General features: G+C 32.8%; 2 protein-coding genes across 6 annotated transcripts in view; both read right to left on the bottom strand.

Moving 5' to 3' along the window:
* Positions 1-5,078: 5,078 nt before the first annotated feature.
* Positions 5,079-9,664, bottom strand: LOC122627536 (intracellular protein transport protein USO1-like). The gene is made up of 6 exons (XM_043808697.1): positions 9,410-9,664; positions 9,102-9,349; positions 8,201-8,308; positions 7,344-7,519; positions 6,533-6,785; positions 5,079-5,119 (listed from the first exon to the last, which is right to left on the bottom strand). Exons 1-6 carry the CDS (start codon positions 9,598-9,600, stop codon positions 5,079-5,081), a joined length of 1,017 nt encoding a protein of 338 aa, XP_043664632.1. The 5' UTR covers positions 9,601-9,664.
* Positions 9,665-18,955: 9,291 nt separating this feature from the next.
* Positions 18,956-25,000, bottom strand: part of LOC122628019 (alkaline phosphatase-like) — a 124,073-nt gene continuing 118,028 nt past the window's right edge. For all 5 annotated transcript variants that reach the window (XM_043809807.1, XM_043809804.1, XM_043809803.1 and 2 more), the window contains exon 10: positions 18,956-21,164. In XM_043809807.1, the coding sequence (XP_043665742.1) occupies positions 20,739-21,164 (426 nt within the window). In that variant the 3' untranslated portion in view covers positions 18,956-20,738. The remainder of the gene's footprint in view (positions 21,165-25,000) is intronic.

The following is a 25,000-nucleotide window of genomic DNA, read 5'->3' as shown; positions in this document are numbered from 1 at the left end:
AGTGATCGTCGATTAGTGGGCCTAAGGCTTCAACCCTTAGATTGTCTACCCTTTCGGCGATCGATCTTCTACCGCGATACATTCATATCGAATTAGGAAAATTAAGAAAATTGATATTAAATAAGAAAGCAAATATAATGGAGTTATTTATCGTGCAGAGACAGTGATAGAGAACGGACGAACGGAGAACGGGAAAGAAAATAAAACATAAAAATAGTCGTAGTAAAGAAACGAGGGAAGAAAGAAAGTAAACGAAAAATTACAAAATGAAAAATAAAAACTAAAAAAAAAAATATATAAAAGAAAGAAAGAAAGAAAGAAAGAAAGAAAAAACAAAGAGCCAACAAACGATATAGCGACACAAACTTCCGCCTTCGCGCCAAAGCCGAAAGAAAATATAAAAGACAACCGCAGCCCGGGGCTTCTTAAAGAGCAGAGCTTTTGAGCTTGCAGAGTAGTCGCGCTTCTAACAAGAACACGGTGCTCCTAATAAAAATAGTGATATATATAATAATAATAATAATAATAATAATGATATAATAATAATATAATAATAATAGTAATAATAATAATAAAAAATAAATAGTAGTGATAATAATAATAATAGTAATAATTATAACGATAATGATAATAATAATAGCGAAAATACGAAAACGCAATAATACGCGTTGGAGCGTCGGTCGAGCTTTTTCTCAATGGAATTGGGTGAAACTCGTTTTCGGGTCGAAGATTAAAGCGAATGTAAGGGAAAGTAAATGAGAAACGAAAAGAAATGAAAAGGAAAGAAAGGACGAAGAAAGAAAAAATCAGAAATAAATGGAAGAAAAGAGAAGCTATCGCTTTTTTCTTTTTTTTTTTTTTTTTTTTTTTCGAAAAAAATCTCGCGGATCATTTCGGAATGCCTTTTGTTGTTGTTATTATTGCTATTGTTGAAAAAATGAAATAAAAACATGAAACATAAAAAAAAAAGAAAAGAATAAAATGAAAGATTGGGGAAAATGCAAAAGGGGGATATGAAAAATGGTAAAGAACATTGGGCAAACTTAGAAGAGAGAAAAGAGAATAGAGTATAGAAAAAACAAAAAATTAGAACCAAAAAAAAAATAAATAAATAAAAAAAAGGAAAAAAAAAACAAACATAACCGAGTCATTTTTGAAAGGTCCGCGCATAAAAATGGCTATTTCGCTTCTAACGGCAATTACGCCGATGAAATTACGGCAACTAATAGCAATCGGTGCAAATTCAATTAACATATCTGATTAGTAAACTTCCCCGATCGATGAACCACCGAAAGATATGACGACTAGAGAACGACAATCGATCATTTGCCTTTATTATCGAGATCAAGAAAAGGAAAAGAACCTAAGAAATCGTTCGATCGTGCTTCTCCTATCTTAAGTTTCAGAAAGAGGGAGAAAGAGAGAGAGAGAGGGAGAGAACGAGGGAGAAAGAGAGAGTGAAATAGCGTCTGTCCTTAATCGAACGAAGAGAGAAAGAAAAAGAAATCGAAAAGTAAAGGCACGTCCCTCGATCTTCGAATTTCTCTCTCTCTCTCTCTCTCTCTTTTTTTCTCTTTATCTCTCTTTTTGAGTCAGAACGCGATGATCATGCTACTCGTACAACCCACACTCCATATCCCACTTCTTCATTTTACAACCCTTTCTGGTTTCTTCGGGGAACCACCACCCCTAGTTCGACCCTTTAAAATCGATTCGCCAAGAACGTTGTCGCATAATCGACATTCACTCCAAAGGATTTTTCATCCTTCAGGAGAGAATCTCCGGTTGATGTTCCGTAAAAGCAAGAGGAAGTAAGAGAGAGAGAGAAAGAGAGTGGGAGAGAGAGAGAGAGAGAGAGAGAGAGAGAGAGGATGAGAAAGGAAGAGACAGAGAAAGAAAGAGAAAGAGAAAGAGAGCTTATTTTTTTCGAGAAAGCAACGAGTGTGAGTGATATATATATATATGTCTGTATATATATATATAGAGAGAGAGAGTGTCTGCCATCATGCTGATAATATCAAGTCTATCACTTTTTCTCCTTGTAGCCTAACGCGTACTTCGTTTACACTCGTTTGTTCACTCTCTTTGTTCACTCTTTACAATCTATTTCTCTCTCTCTTTTTCTTTCTTTGTCTCTCTCTTTCTCTCTATCTCTTTCTTTATTTCCTTTTGTATACAAAGTTTTCGGTCGTCCTTGCAGCATCGTTAACGAAGCTGTTCTTTGTCAACACCCTTTCCCCATTCTCCTGCATCCTAAATCCTTCAAGCTAAATTTATAACTTAGAATCACGTGATACTTGCTTCCGGTTCTTCGGGGGAAACGAAGCGAGACAGAGTTTGGAGAGGAAAGACGATGATGACGAAGGAATACGAAGACGAGGAAGACGAAGACCAAGATGAAGATGAAGACGAAGACGAAGACGAAGAAGAGGAGGAAAACACGTCCTTTGTCGTCCAATCGCATTCGAATTCTTCATTCAGGTTGTTCTTGTCGTCTCTCGAGAAGGAATCTTTTTAAGAGGAACATGAATTTAACCTTTTTTCTCTCTTTCTCTTGCTCTCTCTGTCTTTCTCTCTTTCTCTCTATCCCCTCCATCTTGTTTTTTTTATCATTCTCTCTATCTCTATTTTTCGATAAAAATGGAAATGACAGAACTTTTCTGTTTTTCTCTCTCTTCCTTCTCTCTTCCTTCTTTCTTTCTTGTTCTTTCTTTTTTTTTTGTTTCTGCCTTTTCTTTTTCTTTATTTATTTTCGATGAAAGATAGAGAACGAGAAAGAGAGTTTATTTTACGATTTTTACGCTCTCTCTTCGGTTAGCGTGTAATTGTATCTTCTTCGTCATTTTAATCGGGAGGAGGCAACTTTATCGGTATCTCTCTCTCCCTTGTTATTATTATTATTATTACTATTATTTTTTCTTTTTCGTTCATTTACATCTATATCTGCTCCTCTTCGTTAACGTTGACGAGGGATGTTACGTCAGAGTCGATTCCTTCGGGAATGAGTTTTATTGGCTAAACTCGATACAGGAGGATCGATCGATCGATGTAAATAAGTGGTGCGAGTTTCATGCGCACGGCGACTAGTCAAATGAAACTAATAATTATTTTTATTCTTATTCTTATTCTTATTCTTATTATTATCATCATCGATATTATTATAATATATATATATATATATATATATATATATATATATAAATTATATATTACGATCAAAGGAGGCGAACGAGTATAAAAATGAGTCTATTTTTTGGTCACTCGAAGCGCACATAGACAATGCGACATTGCCATATCCCGGTGATCGTTGTTTATATTATTATTATTATTATATATTGATAATATAAATTAATGATAATAATGTTAATTAAGATAATAAGGTTTTCCCTGGAAAGTTGGAGAGGAGATTTAAAAAAAAAAAAAAAAAGAAAAGGAAAAGAAAAGCGGCTCTCGAGCGAGAAGGATTCGAATCGTCGAGACTCGTTTTTTTTTTCAATTTGTTATCACAATAATTTATTTCTGCTATGTATATGTATATATCTTTCTCTCTCTCTCTCTCTCTCTCTCTCTCTCTTTTCATGTTCTCTTTCTATCGTTCGACCAATACGATCGATCTTGCGTCTCGCGGTAAGGAGATATCCGAGAATTTACGCCGCGAACTCTCTTCTTCTTCTTCTTCTTCTTCTTTTTTTTTTTATTTTTTTCTCTTTCTTGTTTTTTCATATCGTTTCAACTTATCAAAATCGAGGAAAGGAACGAGAGAGATCGGCGCTGCGGGCAGTCCGAGCGATAAAAAGAATTTTTCTTCGAGTAATCGATGCTCCTCGTTATATCTAGAGTCTCGATTTTTTTTCTTGAGAAAGGAGAAAAAAGAAAGAAAAAAAAAAGAAGAGGGAGGAGACGAAAAACGAAGAAAAATGAAAAAAATTACAAAGTAGACAAGTGGAACAATAAAGAAGAAGACAAATATTTGATATTCTCCTTTTTTCTCTCTCTTTATCTGTCTCTTTCTCTTTTTCTATCTCTTTCTTTCTTTTTACGCTTTTGAGTTTATTCTCGTTCGAACACTCGACGATCTTGCGGCAGAACTTCGTCGTTTACCACCTTTTTCTCTATCTTTTTCTTTTAATTAATTGATTAGAGTTCGACGATAAGTTTACGAAAGTAAAGTTTACGAAACTGACGCAGGCGTAGAAAAGAAGATATCTTTCTTGGGCTCTGAGTCGAACTCGCGCGAGCTCACTTTCTCTCTCTCTCTCTCTCTCTCTCTCTCTCTCTCTCTTTCTCTCTCTCTTTCTCTGTCTGTCTATCTCTCTCTATTTTTTCTCTTTCTCTTTATATAGAACTTTATCGCGAAAGACCAAGGAAAAGAGCTAAGACTTGATACGATAAAAAGAGAAAGGTAGATAGATAGATAGAGAGAGAGAGAAAGAGAGAGATATAGGGAAGAATAGAAAGAGAGAGAAAGAAAGAGAGAGAGAGAGAGAGAGAGAGAGTGAGAGTGAGAGAGGAAGATAAAAGTTAAGGACGAAAGGAAAGAGCCGGACTCTAGGCTCCTTCGTCCGATCATCGCGAGCTCTCGCGTTTATTCTAATTATATATATATATATATATATCAAATTGGCGTTCGATCGTTTCCCCTTTTTTTCATCTCTTCATTCTGGTTCGAGAGATCACGATGTCCGTCATGCTCTCCATTCAAACTGTAATTAAAGGAAGAAAAAACAAAACGAAAAAAAAAAAAACAAAAACAATAAAAAAAATAAATAAAAAAAAAGCTCATATTTGTAATATATACAATACCGTTATGTCGTGGAGTGTAATTATTCGTACTTAATATATTTCAATGAAGTTACATTTTACGTGTGCGCGTGTGTGCGTATACATTTATACATACATGTATACATATATATATATATGTATATGAATATATATTATATATATATATATATATAAAAGAAGAAAGAAAGAATAAAAGAAGACAAGTATATTTATTATTATAAAATGTATATGTATATATATGTGTGTATATATATATATGTATATATATGTATATATATATATACACGCTCGCACGTTCAAGAATTTACTCTCCAATCGTTCTCGCTCGATACGTCGTCTACGTTGGAGTATATACATATTGTTAAGAACAAATTTAATTATTTTCTTCTAAAACACCGAGAAACCTTCCTTTTATTTATTATGTACGATTGAGAGCCACGTACGAATAATAAAAAGGTTTGGGAAAAAAAAAAATACAAACGAATGCTCTATTTTTTATTCATTTAAATTCAACGTAACTTCCCTTTCCTTGGTTTCTTTTTCGTTCGTTTATTTTTTTCTTTCTTGTTCCTCTTTCCTTTTTTTTCCCTTCTAGTTTCTTTTAAACAGCCGAATTTTCGATGAGTTGTACATTTGTACGTAGTATCTCGAGTACGTAAATATACATAGAGATATACAGTCGTACAGGCGAGAGCTTATGAACGGTGCCAAATCAACAAGTAGCTTTGTACCATCCGAGGTTGGACGAGGTTTATTTAGCCGAATTTCTCGAACTCGATCGGAACAAGTAGTTGGTACATAAGTACATAAATACATACATACATAAATACATACATTATATACCAGGTAGGTACTTATAGGTACATACATATACAGGTAAGTATACGAGAGAAGATACGAGAAAAGCGCTGAAAATCTAAATTCGAGAGAAGCGAAGTTTACCACGGTTTAGAGTATTCTCGAGCCGTGAAATCAATGTTCCAGTTTGATCTCGATCGGACTATAGCAGCTAAAGGACGAGCCAGATGCCGGAAGTCGAACGTGCTTCGGAGAACTTCGGATTACGAGCAAAGTCTGACGGTATAATTTATTAGTACCATCATCGTGAGAGAAAGAGAGAGAGAGAGAGAGAGAGAGAGAGAAGGGAACGAGCATAAAAGTTAGGACTACCTTGATAGTTCGTAATTACCCGAGATGATTAAAACTTTTTGGTACATCGAGATTCGCGCTTGGTCTACTCGTTCTACTTGCTTTTTTCACGCTCCGATGTTCTCTTTCTTCTCTCTCTCTCTCTCTCTCTCTCTCTCTCTCTCTCTCTCTCTCTCTCTCTCATTTTTCTCATCTCTCTGTCTTTCTATTTTTGCTTTCGTTCTTTCTCTTTCTCTCTCTTTCTCTCTCCTTTTTTCTCGTGAAAGAATTATTGTCTCTGAACGTAGTTTAAAAATAAGAGAGAAAGAAAGAAAGAAAAAAAGGAAAAGAAATGAAGTAGAATAGCGATGCTATTGAAGGAACCGACCCTTTCGAACGAATTACTTGCGCCTCATTGCTACGTTCTCGCGTGCCTTTGATATCTCGGAACGATTTATCAGGATCTTTCTTTCAGGGAGAACATGTAAATCCTTGAACGTTAAGAGAGATCTGGGAGATCATTTGAGGAGACTTTTCGCGTTCGTTGTCCTCGTCATTGTCGTCATCATCGTCGTCGTCGTCGTCGTCATCGTCGTCATCGTCGTCGTCGTCGTCGTTAAACGATATTCTCTCAAACGATTCAACGTCTTCGACAGGCGTTCATTTTGTCGTTGAAGATGTTCGATTTTCCGGCGATTCGAGATCAGTTGCCGCGTCATATCCAGCACCGGATCGTCTCCCGGCATTAATACTCGTTCCTCGTATAATCCCTCGCTTCTAACGGCTTCAGGTTCTTTTTCGATTTCACGATATTTCATTTCAGTTTTAAGCTCTGTTTCTAACTTCTCAAGTTTAACACGGTACTCCTTTTTTATCTGAAAGTAACGTGTTCATATACGTGTTCAGGAAATGCCGATTTCATTTTAAACTAGAACATTTTCTTTTATTTTTTTTTACGATGTACATTACTTACATATCTCCTTATATATATATATATATATATATATATATATATAAATTTATCTATACAAGATATATATCAAATATGTGATAGTTATATATATGTGTGTATATATATGAATTTATATATTAATATTTATATATATATGTATATATATATATATATACAAATTTATCTATATAAGATATATACCAACTATATCTATGTAAATACAACCGTACACGTGAATACATACACGTGAATATATATCTACGTGCATGTGGATCGATATTACGAATTTCGACCACGTTCTCGTGTCAAAATGTCACGAGCAATAGAGATGATCCCCCGTCAGGGAGCACTGCTCTCATAGGAACCTTGTTCAACTCTCTCCCCCTCTCCCCCTTCCATCAACCCTATCGACCCCTCCCGACTGCATCTTCTCCTCAATTCTCCTTCACCACTCTCTCTCCGTATCGTACAATCGACTTACCGAATCATTTTCTCTTTGCAATTCGGTCAGCAGGATCCGAAGAGCTCTTTCTGTCTCGAGACACGCACTGCGAGTATCAACGATCTTCTCGGTTAGTCCTCTCACGCTGTTTTCCAGTTCCAATTTATTCTCAGCCAGTTTCACGATCTGACTTTGCAAAATGTCCCATGACTCCGCTGCGATACGAAAAATGCCGAGTGTTGAAAGAACGAAAAAGAGAGAAGGAGAGAGAGAGAGAGAGAGAGAGAGAGAGAGAGAGAGACATATATATATATATATATATACATATATAAAGAAATAGAAAGAGAGAGAGAAAGAAAATTTGCTTATTGAAGAGATCGTAGTATTTGAAGAGAGAAATTCCATTGAACGCTTTCTCTCTTTCCCCTTCTCTTTCTTTCCCCCCTTTTTTTATCTATTTTTCTTCTTTGTACTCTCTCGTCTCACTCCATCCGTAAGATTTCAATTTATCTTCCGAATCGTTCGCTTCCAGCCGTATTGCCTTTTTCATCGAGCGAGAAACGGCCATATTTCCTGTAATTACGTCAATATTACCGGCGTCGATTGGATTCGCTTGTCGCCTTCCTTGCATTTTTCAAATTACTAGCTAAACCATCGCGGGCCGATTCGCAACGTTGATTTAAATTCAAGGGAAAGTAGAATTGGAATTATTTCGAGTCAGGCCTGGAAATGACAAACCACTCTTGGACACTTGAGTTTCTCTCGAGTATTTGAATATTTCGAGTGGTTCTACTCTTTCGAGTGTTTGCCCATGTTCACGATAAAATCGTTCAATAGTGCGAATAGATAAAACGATGATGATGATATTATAGCAATCGTGAAGATTATTCGATTACCTGTACGTTCCAATTTGATGCGTGTATCCTTGAGTTCGATGGTTAGCCTCTCCTTGGTCTCTTCCAATTGAAAATTCTTTTCTTTCAACGCATTGAAATTCCGTTTGACTGTGTAACACGAAATACATTTTAAAATGATTTTTAATTTAATGCTCTATAGTCATTTGTGTATATATATATATATATAACTATTATATATCTGCATATCTATCTACCGATCGCGAATGTACGTTCTCGAATGTTCGTTTAAATCATTTTTCTCGGAGCAAGTCTGCACGTGCGAAAACTAAATATAAGTAGTCAAAATGTTTTATTCATCGCGAGGAAACGAGTTTTCTCTTCGCTTACGAGACCATAGACAGACGCGTATAGCAAGTAATAAAATTTCCTTGTTTCCTTTCGCTACCACTCCTATTTCGTCGTAGTCCTCTCTTTCTTCTTTTTCCCCTTCTAGTTCGACTAGTTCTCTAGAAATAAAGTCTGTAAAGACTGAAGATGATCAACGATCACGGTACCTCGGCTGATCGATCGATCGATCGTTCGTTCGAGTAGCCCAACTACTCAATAATTCGAAAACTCAGCTCTTCGTACTTTTTCCAGGCTATTTAATATATACCTATATTTATTATATACCTACATATATATATACATATATATACATACATACATACATATATATATATATATATATATATATAATCCACGGAGAAAGTTTTCAGAGAATGAATAGCCAGGCTACTCCGAAAAAAGAAGAAGAAAAAGAAGAAGAAGAAGAAGAAGAAGAAGATGAAGAAGAAGAAGAAGAAGAAAAAGAAGAAAAAGGAATAAGAGAAGGAGAAGGAAAAAGAGGAGGAGGAGGAGAAAACGACGAAGTAACTAGATACATAGAAGAGAAACCTACCATTTTCGATCCTATCTTCGAGCTGAAAATTTTCACCTCGCAAAAGCTCAAAGTCCGTTCCTTTGCGCGACAATTCGGCTTCGAGCGAGTTCAGCTTCTCCTCGTAATTCCTCTTTATCGCTTCCCTTTTCATATCATTCCCCTGCATCATCTCGAAAGTCGTCTTAACGTCCATCTCAATAGCCGCCGCGAGTCTCCTCATCACGGCCCATTGAGTCTTCTCGTAAATATCGCCTTTTAAGAGGTCCCTGTGTGAAAAGGATCGTCAACGACGGTTCCGGCGGACTAATACCTGCCGGAAGTAATACCTTTCTTCAGCCACGGCAGAAATTAATTTATTCTCGTGGAAGGCACTCCTTATCGCATTTATCATTCGTAAAATAGTCTCGCTGGCTATGTTGCAACTCTCGCAATGTTTAAGCTCGCAGCTTGCTTGAACCTTTTTCGAAACGAAATCTTTTCCCTGAGAGCCCTCGACCTCACTACTTTTCTTTTTCATCTACGACCATTTCTTTCGAATAAATAATAACTTACAGGTCTCGTTTAACCATCGTATTGATGTAACCCACGTACGGTTTCTCGGACATAGATATATATATATATATATATATTCTTTATATTTTTTAATCTGAATTTTTTTTAATTAAAAAAATTTTTTTTTTACCGAGTCTCTCTTCGAAAGATATTCCGGTATGATCTTCAAACGATTCCAAAGAAGATGCACGATGTGTGCGAGTGACACGTAATTCGGCCTTTTCACGTTCGCCGTTTCTTTCGAGATATCCTCTTCTTTTTCTTCTACGAGAGGATACTCGTCTATGAAATCCAGGATAAGACGTAGAACGAAGTGGATCCTGCGGTGAAATAAACGAGAACGTCGAACGTATTATATCCATGTTTTCTATATAGACCTTGTGTGAAGTTCTAAAAAGAAGAAAGAAGAAAAAAAAAACAAAAAGAAAGAAAAATTTGTGTTAATACAGATTTGTTAATTCGACACCGAGTAGGAAATATTTTTTATTTTAAATATTACGATTTAATACGCGACGAATGTTCGTTCGGTCTTCGTAAAGTTACTCCGGCAATAACATCCTGCCTGGACCACAACTTTTTAATATATACAGCTTGGTGCAGTATAGTATACGATAAGTAGAATAAAGTGATACGGCTGGGTCACCGACATACATGCGCACATGTATATATATATATGTATATATATATACATTATATATACGCACACATCACGAAATATGTATCGAGTATCGGTTATCGAATATCGGCGAACGTTCCACCCTGTTGCCGTTGGTAAGCAGGGAAGTAGACTTTTAGAAGAATATATGTGTTCACGTGTGTGTGTATACTTACGTATGTGCATCTATAAGTGTATGTGTGTGTGTGGTGTGTATATATATATATATATATATACACTTATACACGTACGTGCTTAGAATAGATCAAATAAAATGTTACACGCTCTTTTCTTCGTAACCATTTAAAGATAGTTATTTTGATAATTAAACAAAGTATTGAAATTTTATTATTTGTATAATAATAAATACAAAATAGCAATGAGTAATATATGGCATTTTATTAAAAAGAATTTTTTATTTATTCATTTAATAATCAGTATTATTTACACGATATCACCGAATAAAAATTTAAATATAGATATTCGTAACAATCGATGCGAGAATAACTTGTAACATTTTACTTGATCCGATGAATATATATATATATATATATTTATAGATATAAGCATTCACACGTGCATAATACATGCGTCGTAAAAGTGTCAAAGAAATGGATCTAAAGGTGGTCGAAGCGTATCGCTGGTGTTTTTGACGTAAAGTCGTGAAAATGGAAGCGTCAGTTGGTGATGGACGAAGGGCGATAGGATTTGTAAAAGTTGAAAAATACAAGCGACCTGTCGTAAGCCAGTTCCAAGAGAAGAATGTACAATTCCCCGGCTGAGCCATCGTGTTTTTCAAGTATTTCCATAAGACATACATTTTTTGCTAGTTTCGTAGGAAATTTCCATGAGGGATGTTCGATGAAATCGCCCAGGCAACTCGAACGTATCTCTTCGGCAACGCGGTTTACCTCTCTAACGTCACTAATAATCGACGTCACAAGCGACCTATTTAACTTTGGCATTGCAATTAGAGGTCGTGTTTCGTAACTGTCAAACTCTTGTCAACTACGAGGAAATCGAGAATATTCGTAATGTAACTTACTTCGGTTTACTCGTTCTCATCTTCTTCTTCTTCTTCTTTTTTTTTTATTTTTATTTCTTTTTGCTTTTCTTTTTCTTTCCTTTTTAACTGTTATCTTCTCTATCTTCTTCTTCTTGTATATTTCTTTTCAACGATCCGATGAAAATCAGCGATTTTCGTACGACGACAAAGCGCCGTGCCAACTACCGATCGTTACACGATTTGCATAATACGAATTGTCCAGCTATACTACGTATCACGGAATATCGTTTCCGGATACTATGAAAACTATGCGAACGTTTAATCGACTCCAGGGAGATTCAATTTCGAGTACCTAGTAGGAGTGTCCTGATTGATGTTTAGCTTCTAATGGACGTTTTCATTTGATAATATAGTGTAATTGCTTGTGGTATTCACGTGAACGTGTTTCTCCGTTGGGATATTCTATTTCTATTTAATTATAGGATAACAAGTTTGAATAGTTTAAATAGCTTTGGTGTCAAAGTATGTTAATTATGTATAATATGTAATATGTAAGGGAATTCGGTTTGATAAGCAACTCGTCCTATATATATTATAATATATATATATATATATAATATATATATATATATTATCGTGTATAATAATAGATAATTATTGTAAAAAGAAAAATACGTGTCATATAATGTAGATACAAAATAATTATTGATTAAGTACAATAAATTCATAGTTGATATTCTTTTTGTTTGCAACAATTTTATTTCCAAAATTAAATTTCTATTTTATTGTTTTTCATCGTTAATCGACAAATAGAAATTCTTAGAATTAAAATTACAATTAGTATTAATTACAGACGCGTATTAATTACGCGTAGTTTATAAAACTCGATAATTTTCTTTTTCTTTTTTTCTTTTGCCTTTTCGAAACTATTCGCGAGAACGTAAACTTTCTTCGCCCGTTTGTTCTTATTTGATAAGAAACTCGATAAAAAAATGTATATAAAAGTACATAACACGTTACCTTGTATTTAAAAGGTTAAAAAATAGAATATCGATTTTTCCAAAATATTTCTATTCGATGGTATTATCTTTTAAGAATATCCTTTGAAAATTTCAGCGATCGAAAATTCGAAAAATTGATCAAGTTGAAGCCGTTTGAGTTTGATATTGCATTTTCCTTAAATTTTATGTGTTTTTCAAATCGGTGCAAATAATATTTTGAAATATACTGAATCAATTTTAACGAAATTCGATGAGATTATTTTTCAAATCATTATTTAATATTTATTCTTCGAAAATATTTAAGCTCCGCAATTTTTTTTTAATCATTAAAAAGTTATTGAAAATATTTATCGAATATCGCATGATAAATTGAATTACTCATATTTTTTTATTAAATGGAAATATTAAAAATCGGTTTTAAAAGCATTGGTTCTTTTGATGTATTTTAATGGCTTTTTTTTCTTTTTTTGAATCGTTTTTGATACCTAGTGAAAATATTATCGGTATCATAAAAATCGTATAAAATAACTCTGTTTGGTCAGAACATTGATAACTCCGAAAAAGATAAACAAATTGTTTAAATTCTATTTGTTGAAAAATATTCTTCGAAGTATGCATTATCGCGTATAAAAAAGAAAAAAAGAAAAATTTTTCATTAGTAAAGTAAATCACCCGCAAAAAAGAAATGAAAACAACCATTATTTTGAACCATCTAAATATATGTGACCTATTAAGAAAGAAAATAAAAAAAGGAAAGAAAATCAACTGACAACTCGTCAATTATCGTCAAAGCATAATATAATTATACATAATTTTTGAAGTTATATATAATGATTGTTACATCGTAAATGAAAAATCTATCAAAATTAATCGTCTATCGGGCGTTCCGTTTTAAAACGAAAATTTTTTAACATTTTCGATTATTAAATGATCAATTACACATTCGTATTAATTTTGATTATATATATTTCGATTATTCTCTTACCTTAAGAATATAGTATTATCTAGAAAGTGAATTGGTAATAAGAGTCAACTTGCGTATAAGTAGATTCAGTCTAGGTATAGAAAACTAGTAGTAGAAGTCGTTGAGATTTGTATCCCGAATAGACAGAGAGTTCCTAGTACGAGTAGAAAGTCTGCCAGGGTATTCTATTCGTAGGAGCTTCGAAACGTTCCATTTCCAACTGGTGCGCCTTTCATGGGTGTACGATGGTTCGTAATAGCGCTAAGCAGCACCGCCAACTTTCGAGGACTGTCCTCATCGTTTATCGACTGTGCGATAACCCAAATTACTCGCTCCAGGAATATAACTTTGTACCGGAAGGAGCAAGTCTCCTTGCCTAGGAGTAGAAGAGCCGTCTCCAACTAAAATTCGAGGAACGATCTATGTGAAGAGACTGCTTCTATCTTCTTCCGTGAAAAGCTATTTATGTGAATATCCATGTATACAGTTTCCGCGTATAGTTCTATTTATGAAATAATTCATATTATACAAGTTTGATACACTCTGTTTGTCGAGTTGAGTGAAAATTCGTTTTAACGTTAATTAATATACGCAAACTTTACGGGTTAATGCTTTTAAATGACAAAAGTTTTACTTAGACAAGAGAAAAAAAGAATAAATATTTTTGTCCATTGTTTGTGACTATTGTTATTTGTTTACCAACGTTTATGAAATATCATCGAGACACGTGATCTCTGGAATATTATTATAAGATTAGCGATTAATTGCATATGAGGTTTTTTTTTTTTGAAAAGTCGTGAGGTTTTCTTTTTCTTTTTTTATTGTTTGTTTTTTGGATTTTCTTTTTCTATTTTTTTTTTTTATTTCTTTCTTTTTTATGCAATGGTTTTTTTATTTACCGCGGCAGTTGAAGAGGAAAAAAAATTATGAAAATTAGAGAGAAAATTGTTGAATGCGTTTTAAACATTTTCTTTAAAATTTCAAAACTATCGGATACGAATTTATTCATATATATATATATGTGTGTGTGTGTGTGTGTGTTCAACTAGGAAAAACGTTTCGAGAGAAATGCGTTTAAAGTTTTACGCGAACGAAAGCACATAACTCCACAAAAATCTTTACAATTCCGTTAATAGTTTAAATTTCGATTTAATAATATAATGAAACGAATTTAAAAATATCGCTTTAAATCGAACGAGTGTGTACGGAAAAAGAAATATTTTTTTTGAAAATTTCTCGAAAATGTTACAATTAGTTTACCCGTATTTGCATATATCAAGTATTGAATCGTTTTCGAAAAGGATACAAGGAAATAGATTAGTATAAATATTTTTCATCATTTTCTTTTGTTACGAAACAATAGCTTACAGACGATATCTATCGGTGAATTGCATTCTTATAATTCGTGTTTAACTTATTTATTTACAGAAATATATTATATATATATATATATGTATATGTATATGTATAGAATTAGCGAAGTTCGTAATTCCTGTTTCGTTAATTTTTGGTCTCTTATCTTTATCGTCTTCGATTAGCGACGAGTAAAGCTTACAATAACGATAAGTAATAATCGTAAAAATGAACTACAATTCGATATCGGTTTCATAATTACACATCCATCAAAAGTGTAACGTAACCCTAGGCCACTAATCTTTCGTATCGTTTAGTATAAAGTATGTAAAACGCATTGCGTTCAAATGCGCTTTTCCATCGCACAGTAAATTCTAACGGATAGACGTATTTACGTACGTATGGTGGTGTGAATGTGTAAGTTCGTATATGTGTACTCTTGCGCGTTCGTTTCAATGTGTATGTACGTAGAACGTTTGGACTTTTGATGGTAATTTAAATGAATTTTAAGAAAGTTTTGGGTAAGCGTATTTTACTTCGTCCGTAAAATCGCTCGCATAACGTTAATCGAGTCCCATTGATGAAGCACACGCTACCGATAAGCGTAGAAACTTTCGTCGTAACTGAGAAGCATTCGAGTAATGCATATATATACTTTCCATATATATATACACACACACACACATATGTATATGTATATGTATATGTATATGTATATATATGTATACACATATACTTTTCCATATATATATATATATATGTAGAAGTATATGTATATGTATATTTGTGTATGTATATGTACAAGTTATCTCCAATCTATCTTTATCTTTTTCACATATTCTAAACGAGTAAAATATAATTGAAAAATGTCCTATAAACATACACGAGTTCGAAAATGTTTCTTCACAAATTTCTAAGAAAAATATTTTAAATCGAATTTACTTAAGAAATAAATTACTTTCGTTCGATATAATATCTACATATATTATATGAAGTGATGGTATTTACGGTATTTATCTAATCTATTTAGATGCAATACGTGTTTACTATTTAACATCGTTTTTTATCATGTTATTAGAGATTAATGTGATTCGTATTGATACCATTAAATAAGTTTTACGATTTCATATAAACACATTCCACGAGTGTTTTCAGATCGTGAATATGCCGATATGTGTTTCATTTATAGTTTTATTAACGGAAATGCTCCAACTGATTTATTGGAACATCGACGAAGATTTTCTAACAGAAGAGTTTCAGGTTGGTAAATATCATAAATTTCTTCTTCTACTATATCGAACGAAAACCAGTCCGTGTTGTTACATACATACATATACATACACGCGCGCGCGTGTGTGTGTGTACGCAAAATATATGTACATAAAACAGAACAGATAACAAATTTCAAAAGAGTATAAAATAGCCGGGTCATGGAAATACCATTGATAATGTAACTTTTTGTTTGCTTAATTGTTATCCAGTAAGTTCATAATTCCTACATACATACACATAAAACTTACGTACTTACATATGTACTTACACGTATTTTACGTACACATACGTAAAACGAGAGATGATATTTTACTGTTTAAAAACAATTATATATTCGTAAATATGGCCATCAAGATAATTTCGAATATAGCACGTGTAATATTCCACGCGAGATTTCCGTTCGTGTAAAAGAATATATTCCATCGGAGAGAAAATAAAATTAGTGATAGCAAAAATCGACCAAGTGCGGTTCTGTAAAAAATAAACAATGCGGACCAAAGAGAAAGAGAGAGAGAGAGAGAGAGAGAGAGAGAGAGAGAGAGAGAGAGGGAGGGAGAAATGACAAAAAAAAAAAGTAGACCGAACGCATGTGTTTCAAAAAATCTCTTGACAGGCATACGCGTCGAATAAATATTCTATATCCCGCTTTTTACCTCTTGTAAATTGTATATGGTCGACGTTAAATAGTTTACAAAATATTTTTTATCAGGTGGAAACGAGTATTTGTTATTTTTCGTGATATTCTGCGATACTTTTTTCTTCCTTTTTTTTCTCCTTTCTTTTTTTGATTTCCAATTTCCGGACGTAGGAAAAATTCGTTTGCAAATGAACACACCGTATAAATAACGAGATAATGATCTTTGCGAACTAGTCGTGATACTATTGAGGCTCGCCAAGTTTGCGAATAAGTTTAATTCCCTGGACGGGAACACAATGTGATTATTTTTTTTCCTTCTTCTTTTTTTCTTTTCTTTTTTTTTTTTTGCTTTCTTTCTTTTTTCCTTTTTTTCTTTTTTAAATAAACTGCTCCCGTGTGACGCAAAATAATTGAAGTTGAGACAGTGAATAAAAGAAGTTAAGCACGAGGTATATACGTAAGTATATACATACAGTTGAGTGTGTTATAAGACACATCAAAATAGAAAACGCGAGAACGTACGTATGTTCTCGTTAAAGTAAGTAGTCAAGTATTTTCTTTTCTTTTTCTCCTTTTTTTTTCTTCTTCTTCTATTTTCTTTTTTTTTTCTTTTTTTCTTCATTGTTCAACCGTACGTGAAGTTCTCCGTGTAACAATCGCGACGACCGCGACAAAAGGGACTCCTTTTCCGGAATTCTTTTTAGCGAATATGTCCGAATAATCTCGCTTCGCCACGACAAATAACAAGGAAGCTTTGCTTTGGACTAGAGCAGACCTTCATTTCTACTTAGTTGTGTCACCAATTTTAACATTAGTCAGTATTTTTCTTTCATTCCTTTCTGTGCACCCTCCTATGTCTGTTTCTTTCATTTTTCTTTCTTTCTTTCTTCCTTTTCTTTCTGTTTACTTTAAAATTTAAATAACAATCGAAATATTCATGATGACGGATTAAAGTGGACTTTTATATTTTCGTCTCTAACAGCCTAGCCAGCAGATTAAAAGCCTCTCTCCGTCTTTCTTTCTCTTTCTCTTTCTTTCTGATTATCATGAACTTAACTCGTCATTTATTGCTAATCCCAGCTAAAAGATCGACCATTTAAAACTCGTTTCACGCTGGCCGACAATTTCCACGCAATATTTAGAGAATAATCGCGTATATTTAACGTTTATAATGACGGCAGAGGCTTTGCCATGAGCCATGAGTTAGAGAGAAAAAAAAAGAGAAAGTAGAAATAAAAGTAGAAGTAGAAGAAGAAGAAGAAGAAGAAGAAGAAGAAGAAGAAGAAAAGAAAAATGAAAAGAAAAAGGACGAGGAAAAGAAAAAGAAGAAATTTTCGGAGAAATTTTTCGAGGAATTTGCTCAAGAGGCTGTGAGGATACCTTGCTTTCGTGATTTCTTTTTTTTTTTGTTCTTTTTTTCTTTTTTTTTTTTCTTTATTTTTTTACTCCCTGCAATTTCCCATCCGCCGTGCCGGGCTTTATATAAATTATTCGGCAACGATCGCGCGAAATCCAACGTTCTATCAAAGATTTCCCCCAACCCTTCTTTCCACTAACCCCCGCCCTTATTTCTGTTGGATCCGTGCCTCGGAATTTGAGTTTCCACCCACGGATAAGATAAGACAGAGAAGCTTGGTGGCAGATTCTACGCGTTATCGGCTTTTCGTATCTCACATCTAATGCATTTTGAATTTTTAAGCATAAACATGGCCCATTGGGATCACGAGTATCGTTTCTACATGATCGAATCTCATATAGGATAAACCTTCGATTCTTATTCTCCCAAGATAATATTTCTACATTTTGTTCTTCCCCATCTCTTTTTCTTTCACTTTTCTAACTTCTTGGCGAGCATACATACATTGTTATCGAAGTAAACAAATGCTCGAGTTACGTCATTATCACGTATTTCTTCTATAGAAAAAAATAATTAAATTTCTTTGTAATATGATTATCAATGTAATAGACAAAATAAAAGTTTATGTGTATGTGTGTGTATGTATATAACATGTTCCTTCTATGAGAAAGAAAAAATAAATAATTTTCTTTATAATATGTTTATCAACGTAAAAACATTTATTATTTATTATATCGCTAAAGATAAGAGAGTAACACGTACAGAATATATATATATATATATATATATATATATATATATATGTTGTGTTCCTTCTATAAAAAAAAATAAATAAATCTTTTTATAATATGTTTATCAACGTAAAAACATTTATTATTTATTATGTTGTTAAAGATAGGAGGATAATACGTTGAGAATACACACACACACACACACACACACACACACACACATATAGACTTGTATATGATATATCCTTCTTAAAAAAAATTAATAAATAAATTTTTGTAATAAATCAATGTAAACACGTAATAGCTAAGAAAATCAAAGGAAGAAGAATAACACGTTGAGAACATATATATATATACATACATATATATATGTATATATTTATGTATATATATACATATGTATACATATATATTATATATAGACGTAGGTAAAATGTATATCGGAACTTTCGAGTGCATGCTAATGAGGTAACTCGATTCGACGATGCATGTATCGTAACATCAACAAATGTTGAAAGGAAACGAGTAGGAAATCTTTGGGATCGTTAATAATAATTCAGTTTATGCTTACGACGAGCTTTGGATGCTCGTAAATTTGATTTTGAGTGTCGGCGACGCGGCTTTTAGCTGAACACCACGAATCCGAGAGATTCGTTTTCCGTTATTTGCCAGTTGCTTTTTACACCAATCTTCTTCTTTTTCCTCTTCTTCTACGTTTTCTTCTTCATCGTCTTCTTCTTCTTATTCGACCCTGTATTCGATATTTTGTTTCTTTACGTTTCTTTTTTTTCACTTATACATCGATTACAACTTATTTTTAGCCTTTACACTGTTACTCTCCGTACGTTCTCGTTGTCCTTCGAAGTTAAAAGATAGATGAAATCACGAAGATCTCTAGATCGTAATTATTGACTGTTTGTCGTTGTAACTCTGGACAGATCTTTCGAGATCGTCATTGATTTTTTCTGCTTTTTTTTTTCTTTTTCATACCATACAAGAGGATATTAAAAGTTGATAAAATTCGTCTTAACCCTTTAATGCACGATTTATTCTTATAGATACTTTTATAAACAAATTATAATTTCAGCTATTAAGTAAACATGAAAATGAATATAACAGAGATATTACATTGTCATTATTTATTTCTATGGAACTTAATAAGAAGAAAAAGAAATAAAAGAAAAAATAAAAGGAAAAGAAAAGATAATTGTAATATATAGATACGTTACATTGTTCGTTAAGTTACATTAAATATTAATAAATAATAAATGTTATAATTCTGCAATCTTATGCATTTAAGAGTTAATATGTTGGACGTGATTACTCCGTCTATGAAAATCTATCCAGAGCTAGTCGCAATACACAAATACTTCAATTACAATCCCCTTTTAACGAGCAAACGTTTGCAAAACGATCCAAACCTCTTTTCCTTACCTATCTACTACTACTATTATTATTATTATTATTATTATTATTATTATTATTATTATTATTTTTATTATTATTACTATCATTATTATACACAACATGTTCTCACCGTTAATGACGAGAGAGAGAGAGAGAGAATTAACTTTATTAAATAGAATTTGCCTAACGAAACCATGAAATTTACATCAGCGTCTTCGTTTTCCCCATGATCGAGCGATCCTTCCACCGAAGAAAATGAACACCGTAAGGTAAGAACCGGAGACGAAGTTCGATGAACTCGATTCAGTTATTTATCAGTTTTCTCCCTTCTCTGAGGCTTTCACCCCTCTTGAAGAGTCACGCTCTCGTGGTCAGTAGATAGTAGTAGTGTCTCTCGGAATGGGCACGATCAAAGGAGATTATACGCAGGCTAGATCGAGGCTACTCTTGTTCGTCCAACGGGACATGAAAGCCTGTTAGGGTTAAAAGAGAGCCAGGAGGCAAGTAGGTAGACAGGGAGGCAAGCAGGCCAGCAGGTAGGTAGGCAGGTAGGCAGGACGTCAGGGTGATGGTAATTGTGGTGGTAATGGTAATGGTGATGGTGATGGTGTTGGTGTTGGTGGTGATGGTGATGGTGGTTGTGGCGATGGTTATAGTGGTGGTAGAAGTGGTGGTGGTGGTAGAAGGGTAGGTATAAAGCGAATAGCAATAGAAGCCAGGCTAGTCGATGGAAAGGGGTAGGTGGAAAACTTGTTGGAGGCTCGCTACGAGGCAGGGTAAGAGGAGAGCAAAGAGAAGATCGTCGAGGGGTTGTCGGGGTTTGCTAGGTGGTCGGGAAGCGACGGATTTCGTGCTAGGATTTCGTGCCTGATCGTTCATCACGTCGCTCGATATCGCTGCACTGTTCGGTTCCGCCGAAGGACAGCTTATCGGTGCGTTCATCGTGTCGTTGCTACCGATGCTACTACTATCGTCTCGTGAGCAACGACTCGCCTGATGGCCTAAGCAGGCAGCGTACGAGATCGCGTGTGGTATGTAACTTTGGTCGATGCTACCAGAGAAGAGTACGCTAGCTAGTGGACCAATCGCAAACACTGGCACGTCTTCGCCACCGTGTGTAGCCCAGGCACGTGGAACTCCTGCTGTCTGGAAAAAAAAAGAACACACGCACCACGCACAAATTTCTCTCTTAAAATCGAGATTTTTCATTAAGATCGTCGATAGAAAAAAAGAAAGAAAGATAGATAGAAAAAAGTAAGAAAGAAATAAAGTATTACGATGGAGAAGCATTTTCTTTCATGTGTTGATTATCTTTCTGTTTCTTTTTTTTAACACTGCTATTTATTTACAATCTGTTGTTAATTAAGAATGTACATTGTAAGAATGCAAGTAATTATGATTAATGATAATAATTAATGAAAATATAAATTATGATAAAAGTTATATTTTTTATTTATTGTATATATATATACACACACATACACACACATGTATGTATATGTATATATGTATATATATATATATATTTATATTTAATTTAATATATTGAAAATTATATACGTTACTCAATTCAAATTTATGAAAATGAGTTTATAAGAAAATAAATCATATTTAATAAAAATTTTATTTTAATAAATGAAAACTCGAGAGTTTTTTTGATTAAGTTTGATCGATTTGATCGAGTCAATAAAACTAAACGAAATAACGATTTCAGAAATCGTGACATGCATCTATTATATATACATATGTATATATACTAAAAAAGAAAAAAAAAATAAGTAAATAAATATATAAAAAAATAAATAAATAAATATGTCTAGGAGACAAAATATTTATTTTTTGTATAAAGCAGACCGTATAGTTACGTAGTATTTGTTCGTTCATTATAATCTATAATTAGTCTATCATAATAATCTATAATTAGTTTGAATTGGCAGGATAAAACCATTATCGTGACAATAACTTATAGATCTTTACTTGTTAGCCTGCCAACTGATCTATTGCAGCTATTAAATTACGATCGTTTTAGTGAAATTGTTGGACTAAAATTCTTTGAATGCAACTAATCAATTAGACCACCAATCATCAAGTTGCCGCTATTATAATTCATTGAAATTGGATAAAACGTTTGAGAAATCTTTTCTGTGCCAAAAGATCGAATGGGTAAAACTTTGCTAAGATATCTCTTTTTCTCTCTCTCTTTCTCTCTCTTTCTCTTTTATCTCTCTCTCTCTCTCTCTCTCTCTCTCTCTCTCTCTCTCTCTCGTTTTATCTCAGTTTGTTCTTTCTCAACATTGCGTTGCGAAAAACGAAGAAAAAGAAGAAACGACATGGTTGTATTTCAACCGAAGCTTTTCAAGCCCGTAGGAAATTCTAGATCGTGTTCTTAACGCACCAAACGTAGCCATTTTTATCGAACTTAAATCTCGGATATCTATATAAATCTTTCGTCGAATTCGAATTCGTATTGGCAGTACGAAAACCAGCGGTGAATTAACTGGTAACTTTCCAAAGAAATCGAATTTTTATTATTTATTACGTATGCGAGTATTACAAATTCAAATATCATAATATTCTCGAAAACATATGATTATTATACCAACGTGAGTACCTTTGTTATCGAATTTTATTAAAAAAAAAAAAAAGATTAAGAAAAGATGAGAAACTTCAATAAAACTATGACTGATTGATTGATGATATTGATTAGTGATAATATTTTTAAGAAAAAAAGTATCCGAAATACGTTCAGTTTATAATTTCAAAAATTACTCACGTAATTGGATTGGTGTTTTTAAAACATCCTATGTACAAATATCCTATGTAATCTCTAATCTGTGCATTGTACTTCTGACAATTGAATATATCGTCCTGCATTACAGAAAATATTTTTCTATAGATAACACTTTAACATAAGATTTATTTTAAAGGATAATTTAAACGATATACAGAATCTATACAAAAGTAGCTATTATTCCATCTAAAGCACATCAAACTATATATAACAAACTGTAAACTTCATCATTTATGTCGCTAATTATTTATATAAAGGTTGATGATACATACATCATTATTAATGTAAAAACTTTAATTTGCAATTTTTCAAAAATTTTTACTAATTTTTTTTCCTTCTTTTATACAGATAGAATTTTATATAATTACTCTTTACTATTCGAGGAAAAGTTTAGGGTACTTAACTTGCGGAAATATTAATTATAGAACAGGCTTTTAACAGGCCTTTAAATGAATAAAAGAGAGAGAAAGAGAGAGAGAGAGAGAGAGAGAGAGACAGAGAGAGGAAATTATGAAGTTGGTAATATTAGAAATTCATTGATTGAGTATTCTGATTGATAGATTGAGTATTCCATGTTCTGTATTCTGTGTTCTGTGTTCTATGTTCTGTATCTAGTGTTCTATGTATACGAATGACGGAATAGTAACGTGAATTTGCTTTCTGTGAATTTGTCGATCGTGGTTCAAAATTCGGTAGCGAAAAAATATTTTATTTCGTTAATTCCAGCGTTTCTCAATCTTTCGACGTATGGATGAATGGTAATCTCTTAAGTAATTTTTGTATTTTATTAAACGATAGAGCTTAACCATCCAGAAAAAAATGTTTGTTTACGCTTCGAATCCGATGAAACGTTATATGCTGATCTGAATGAGCGCGAAGGGTTGGTATATTGCTTTAAAAAAAAGAAAAAAAAAAAAAAAACGTACGAAAAAGTATTTTATAAGGTTTCTTGTTTTCAACCTTATTCATCCGTCATGTTTTACGGAATAAATTATATCTGCTGTTTAAATAATAGAAATTAAAAAAAAAAAAAAAGGAAAAGAAAAGAAAAATACGTTTCGTGAAACATTCACGTAAATCGATTAACGATGAGTTTGTTTATTTTAAAACATTTTCTTTCTCGTGACGATAATTATAATTATGTAATAATATAAATATACCATAACAAACTGATGATATATGAAAACAGCAAAATTTAAACGTCAGATCATAGTGTTATATATTATTATTAATGTCGCATTACCATAAATAATTTGTAATAATTTATATTAATCGTATTTTTTCTATAACTTCTTAATGAATTAATTATATAATGACGAAAGTGATTATATACATCGAAGTCATGCAAAGGATTAATTATAATATGTATTTCAAAGAGACTTGATTATTGAAATATACGAAATGCCTTAAAGAAATATAATTCAATTAAATGTTTATTCAACGGATTGTTAAAATCTCTCGTATTTACATTCACTGCTTTTAAAATATTACTTTCATTTCATACGCTTTTGAAGTTAGTTAATTATAATTACGTATATATCGTATTAAGAGAAAACAAGTATTAGATTAAAAGAAAAAAAGAAAAAGGAAAGAGAGATAAAGAGGATTCTTAATTAATTATGATTTCTGATTTAATTATATGTTGAAGTAAATTTTCAAAATTATAAAAAAGTATTCTTGAATATCTCTCTCTCGAATTTTTTACGTAATGAATCCCTTTTACGTAGAAAACATCGTATTTGAAGCCATGACGAATTATAAGTTAAAACAAAAACCTTGAACATCTTTTTATTTGATTCGTAAAGCTTATTTATTATAGTTATATTAATCATTCTTTCGATCATGTTCGTTTAATAAATTAAAGACTAAGACGTTGTGAGTAATAAGCGTTTATAAATTGTTAACCGAGTTGATCATTTCGAATATACAAAAATGGGAACAATACTTTTAAAATTAATTTCAGATCGATTTATAATTACAAAATGTCGATATATATATATATATGTGTGTGTGTGTACATATATATACCACACGAGATATTAATTTCGTTTGTGTATTATAACGGATGTCTGTTCTCTAACGATATTCTTCGCTTATGGAAATTTAAAGCTAATAAAAAAAAAGAAAAAAAAATTAGAGAGCGAGAGAGATAGATAGATAGATAGATAGAGAGAGAGAGAGAGAGAGAGAG

Source organism: Vespula pensylvanica, chromosome 3 (assembly GCF_014466175.1).
Source record: "Vespula pensylvanica isolate Volc-1 chromosome 3, ASM1446617v1, whole genome shotgun sequence".
Taxonomy (NCBI): Eukaryota; Metazoa; Arthropoda; class Insecta; order Hymenoptera; family Vespidae; genus Vespula; species Vespula pensylvanica.
This window is presented reverse-complemented; position numbering and strand designations above follow the sequence as displayed.